The 6193-nt window shown below is 53.7% G+C and overlaps 1 protein-coding gene across 1 annotated transcript; it reads right to left on the reverse strand.

Moving 5' to 3' along the window:
* Positions 1-2792: 2792 nt before the first annotated feature.
* On the reverse strand, positions 2793-5712 carry IUM83_04078 (Integrase catalytic core protein; the record flags this gene model as incomplete). Its single annotated transcript, XM_067928120.1, has 4 exons — positions 2793-2987; positions 3781-4252; positions 4557-5018; positions 5180-5712. 4 exons carry the CDS (start codon positions 5710-5712, stop codon positions 2793-2795), a joined length of 1662 nt encoding a protein of 553 aa, XP_067793834.1.
* Between the last annotated feature and the right edge of the window lie 481 nt (positions 5713-6193).

Raw genomic sequence — 6193 nt, forward strand, 5'->3', positions numbered from 1 at the left:
ATTAAGCCATCCCAACTTGCGCACAGGCTCCAACTTGCAAGGCGGGTCCGCGCTGTCATCGTAGTCATCGTATATCATCGCCGATTGCTTGGAGTCCGTCTTGGTCACCACGAGCGTGAAGCAATGCTCAACGAAGTGCTGAGCAGTGTGGACGATGTAACAGCCAGACGGAAGCTCAAGTGCTTTACGTTCCAGCTCAGCAGGAGTTGTCATAGAAAACTTCTGGAACACCTCGAACAAGCTGACATAGTCCAGCGGAACACGTTCACCACGGACGAAGTTGAAGAAAGCATCGATGTCCCTTGTAAGAACGCCACATGGGAACGTGCTGTTCCTTGCACGGCATAACCGGTCCCAGTGACCATGATTCACAAGACCATCCAAGTCAAGTCCATAATAAGCTGCTTGAAACGAGTAGAGAAAGCACAAATTTGTCTTCGACGCTCCAGCTCCACGAAAGTGTTGCTCAAAGAACTTGGTGAAGGTAACGCGCTTGCCGGACTCGATCCACTGGTTGATCGGGTTCATGCACCGGTATACACCCTCGCGATTTTCAGGCCACTCCCACGTCAACTGCAGATCATCGGTCTCCCACTCGACCAGGAACGCGACGTCCGGAGGCTCTCCATACCGATCGATGAGACGACGGACTTGCCAAATCTGCTCCGGGTCATACGGATCATCTGCATTGAAGCAATGCTTAGCGTGTGGCGGTGATGGGTGACGCTCCGGAGGCGCAGGCAGCAGCGGACGCTCGGTGATTTCCTTGGCTTCTAGCAGCAAGTTGTATGCCGAAAAAGGGTCATCAAGCTCGTCTTGATCAACGCCAACGATCCAAGCAGGAGGTTCGTTAACCCAGTTATTGTCAGCGGCGCTAGGATCCACCGCAGGAGATAACGCTAGAGCCGAAGGCGCAGGAGATTCCGGTGAAATCACAGTCTCGGCAACCGACTCACCCGAGTTCGAGTTGCCTGGAGACGAAGGTCCACCATCAGGCGACGGTGGAGGCGAAGACGAGCGAAGCGAAGTCGCTGAGACCGCTGGAGAAGGCAGAGCAGCACAGCTGGAGACTGGATTCACCGTTTGGGAGGCCGTGGAGATATCGTTGAGCAGCGACATGGGCGAATAGGAGCCCAGGAACTGGGTCAGCTCTTCCTCGGTCATGCCACCGAGCGTGTCGATCTGGCAAGTCTGCTCAAGCACAGGCGGCGGTGTTTCGATGACACCAGCAGCAGCGAGCAGGTCAGGCACGAGGCTAAGACCGTAATCTGGCTCAGCCACCACTTTTCCCCGAAGTGGTGGCACGAGCACCTCTTGCTCGGAGCTTTGCTGGACCATGGTCTCAACCGGCGGCGAACTCAGAGAGGGACCAGCCCCTCCCGAACCAAGCGTCATATTAAGCATTGGAACTTTAGAGCCGTTCAAATGCCACCGGGACCACTGTGGCACACCCGAGCAAATTTACGAATGACTGGCTATTCACGGACGGACGACTCCTGGAGGATGGGTGAGTGTAACAGTTGTTACTGTATTTTAGGGTATGTTTTAGGGTAGGATTTACTACTATACAAACTTTAGTATAAACGCAGAGTAGGGCAGTCCGTGGGAGCTTCGCCCCCAACTGCCTGAACTGCGTGGGGCGGCAACCTCATCACTTCTCGTTTTGGCCGCCCCTGCACAGATAGTCTTCACAGTATCTGCATCGTCAACGATAAACAGGAAGCCAATGCAAGGCCTATTACGACGATCTGAGCTACGCTCGCACGAATACGACCGCGTGAGCGCAAAAATCATTCCAGTAACGGCAGTGCTACTTCGTCCTCACTTTGGAGGCCTGTACTAAGTAGTCGCTTGATGACATCAAGAAGCGTGTGTGCTCGAAAGCTGGAACGGGTTTCCTCTTCTTGGAGCGGCCGTTCTTCGAGGTTGATGTCCACTCTCCGTTCCATCTGTCAGGTTAAGTCCGTCGCTGGATGGCATTCAAAAGGCTATCAACGGATCTCCTGTAGCTGTTCTCCGCTGCTCAAAGCGTCTGTACGGATGGGGACAACAATTTTTTTCCAGAAATTGCGCGCACGAGTTTGTTTGAGCAGCTATGGTGAGTCCCTGAGATCATCAAGGTGACTATTTTCCTCACCAGGACACTACACAGAGCGAAAAAACGAGGTCCATGAATGCCTCTCAGCGTTCAAGAAATACGACCGGCTTGGAAGGGAGACATAGAGTGTCGCTACAATCAATTTATGCAAGCATAACCCATTCGAAACCGAGCTGCGTCCCTTCACGGCCGTGTAGGCCGAGATTTCATATGTAGCAAGAATTTGTGTGACAATCTTGTGATAGCACTTAATCGAGTGGTGTGCAACTTTTGGAGCTAAAGCCCTTGGAGACCAAGTTGGACACCACGCAGGGCCTTAGCCAGGTGCAGACAGCCAAATACGGCGCCATAGGCCAGAGGAATATGGAGATGTATAGGTATATCGTTCGTGCTTACATAATTGAACTAGTTGAAGCGACCGAAATCATTTACCCCAGCAACGAGAACACAACGAGCATGATATATGTCATGGCCGTCCCATTAGCGGACACCGCGAGAGACTTCCCCTTGCTACTTATTTTTGTTTTTACAAACGCACGCTTATTATCGTAACCTTGTGCTTACGATGTTCCAGCATGTAGCACTGGCGCCGTGGCGTGAATCAGTCCGCATTGCTAGCAAGTTGCGAACACAGGACCTTTCCACACGCGGTGTCCTGGCTTCTTCTCCGGCCGCCACATCCACTTGGACGGCATTAGCTCAACGCGTCCTCGTCGTCTTCAGCTTCGTGCTCATTGTACGACGTGACAAGCAGTAGCACGCACACCTTGTTCAGTACGAGTCGGGTTGCAGGCAGCCACTCGTCGTAGCCCCAGATACCGGTATTGAAGCAGACCACCAGGTCTGGCTCGCAGTACAGCATTTTTTCTCGAAGCCGCCGACGAAGGAGCTGATGTCCACCTGGCACATCTTGGCGTCCTCCTCCTATGTCTGCGAGAAGCGAGAATCTGCGATGCCACGCAGGAATCAGCTCCAATGGTTGAATGACCTTAATGAAATTCGAGAAAACCGCTGTAGATCACGCCAAGTCATGGTTAGTAGTAACACCAGTACATACGCAAGCAAATGTAGACTCAAATGCACAATTAAAACCGTGTTATTTCCACTGTAGTGTCGTTCAGTGAATGTATTAGAAGCCGTACAAGCAATTCTAGTTCCGAATATTGCGATGCCATGCAGTTTGGGCACTGATGCAGCTGGACTATAGTCTCCGCTTTAAACTCCTGTGGATAACGTAGACAGTGGCAGCTAACCACCAACCTTCTTTCTGCAGTTGTGGTGGAGGTAGCCACGTACGACGAGACGCTATCCAAGGCCCCGAACTTGGGGGGAGGGAGGGAGATAGGGGGTGGGGGTAAGCGTCTCCGCCACGCGCGGTCTTATTCCCTCTCGCGGTAGATATTTTGCTGCCCCCACCAGGCTGGTGACCTGTTGGAAGATAACGTTAGAACTTGCCGTCTGTGTCTTGATACGCAAAATGGAGAGTGAGGATAGAAAGCTACTCACCCAACCTACTCAGCTACTGCTACCTCCGTCTGAACTGGTCGGCGCTCTCGCCAGATCTGCAGATCCTGCAGATCTTCTTTTCAACACCCCTCCTCGCCGACGATTTCAGCGAGTTTCCTACATCTTCAATGTAGTCCGATTCGAGCTCGCAGCTCAAGTATCCTTGGTGCACTCACCGCCTTTGTCAGTACGTCTACCGGTATCTCCTTGGTTTCCAAATACTCAGCCCGCACCACGCCGCGCCGCACGAAGTCCCCGACGAACTTGATCCGCACATCAATGTGCTTCGCCTTGCCTGACGACTGCTCTCCTCCAAGCTGCTTCAGCGCGGCTTGGTTGTCCGCGCACAGCTTCATCGACATCTCGTGCGACACCTGCATCTCGCCCAGAAGCTCCCGTACTCCAAGCAGTTCCCGCGCCACTACAGACGCAGCAGTGTACTCAGCTTCCATCGTGGAAAACGAGACACCGCCCTGCTTTTTGCAGATCCAGCTAACAGCCATGCCATCTACAGGCACGAGTCCTCCGGTGGTCGACTTCCTGTCCGCCTTGTCGGCCGCATAGTCTGCATCGCTGTATCCGACTACATCCAGCGACCGATCCACGCCACCGTCCCCTTCATACGCAGCCTTAGCGACTTCGTTCCAGCTAGGTAGCGCAGCACGCGCTTGGCTAACTTCCAATCCGCGACTGTTGGTGCGTGCGTCTTTCGGGTGGCCTTGTGGACTGCAAACGCAATATCTGGCCTGGTACAGCGTGCGATCCAAAGCAAACTTCCGACTAGCGACTGAAAAGTCTTCACAGTCGCAGCCCCTGCTCCTTCATCGGCGGGCAGCAGCTCAGTCGACGCATCCTGGGCTTCGTTCCAGTCTTCACCAATAGGTACGCGCACTGGGTGCACTTTCTCCAACCTGTACGCCTGTAGCAACTCATCGATGGTCACAGGTCGTACCCGTTGTCGTCGCTGTACTCGATCCTCATGCCCAGGAACATGTGAGCGCACCCCAAGTCCTTGATATCCAGCGACTTTAGCTCTTCAAAGAACACATCCACAGCATGCTGCTGTATTCCCGTCACGAGCAAGTCATCTACGTAGACACCCACGACTATTAGCACCCCATCCTTGTACCTGTAATACACGCACATATCCACGAGGCTCTGGTGTAATCCAATCTCCACGAGCTTCGAGTGCAGCAGCTTGCTCCAGCGTCGGCCGGCTTGTTTCAGCCCGTAAAGTGCCTTCTTCAGTTCGAGTGCTACCTCAGCGTCAGTCTCCACGCCGAGTTCCTTCAAGATCTCCTTGGGGATCTTCATTCCTTGCGGCACGCGTATGTAAATCCGCAAGTCTTCTTCCTTGTCCGCCTTGACGTAGGCGTTGGGCACGTCGCCATGCTTGGCGGGCACGCGCCACTTCCTGGCAAGTACCAGTATCAGCTTTACGCTTGTCATATCGATGACAGCCGCGAACGTCACTCCGTAATTCACGCCAAAGGCCTGCTCGTTCCCGCAGGCACCAAGTCGAGCCTGAGTCGCTCGATCAACCCTTTTGCGTCCAGCTTCGTCTTGTAGACCCACTTTGTGTGCAAGACGTTCACGTTCTTCGGCAGTCGCACCACCTCCCAGACACCATTGCCTTCCAGAGCTTTGAGCTCCTCCACCATGGCCTCCATCCAGGCGACCTTGTATTGGCTGTGCATGGCCTCTTTGTAGTTCCTGGGGTCCCGTTCCAAAACGTTGTTCACGATATTTCCTGCAGACGTATCCTGCTGCTCGGCCTCGGTCGATTCAGCTTCAGCAGCCCTCGCAACTGAACGAGTCACATGTCTTTCCCTCGTCCAAGCTTTCTTTTTCTTGGAGCTCTTCTTGCCCCCCTTGCCGCGCCTTTCGCTCTCGTTGCCAGTGCTACTTCGATCCGCAGCTCCGCTGCCTTGCTCTCGGGATTCCTCCTCAGCCTCAGCTTCTTCGACTTGATTCAGTCTCTGCACCTGCAAGTTCTGGGTCTTATTCAGGGTCTCAATGTTCCGCACGTGCTGCGACGTCACCACCTTCTTGTCCTTGGGCAAGTAGACCCTGTAGCCCTTCACCTCCTCGCCGATCCCGATGATCATAGCCTGCTGGGCTCTGCGCGAAAAGCTCTTGTTGCTAGGGTCTCTGTACACCGTGCACGGCAACCCGAAGACCACTATCTTGCCGAGCTGAGGCGTCTGCCTCGTTAGAACCTTTAGCGGCGACGCGCGTCCGGGATTTGCGTTAGTCGGCGCTCGGTTGAGTATGTACGCCGCGTACAGCACCGCATCCCCCCAAAAAATTCAAAGGAAGTCCACACGCAAAAATCATACAGCGTGCCATATTCATCACGGTGCGATGCATCCGTTCTGCTTTCCCGTTGCAAGCTTGATTGATGGCTTCGCTGCGCTGCCTCGCAACGCCCGTGGTCTTGCAGAACAGGTCTACATTCTCGTATTCCCCGCCCGAATCTGTCCTCAGCACTCGAATATTACAATTAGATTCCTTCTCGAAAACATTAAAAAGTGTTCAATTTTTTTGCAGCCTGATCCTTTGTCCTCGCCAAGAACACCCTCACGTAGT

This window comes from Phytophthora cinnamomi (assembly GCF_018691715.1).
Source record: "Phytophthora cinnamomi strain GKB4 chromosome Unknown Contig27, whole genome shotgun sequence".
Classification (NCBI taxonomy): domain Eukaryota; phylum Oomycota; class Peronosporomycetes; order Peronosporales; family Peronosporaceae; genus Phytophthora; species Phytophthora cinnamomi.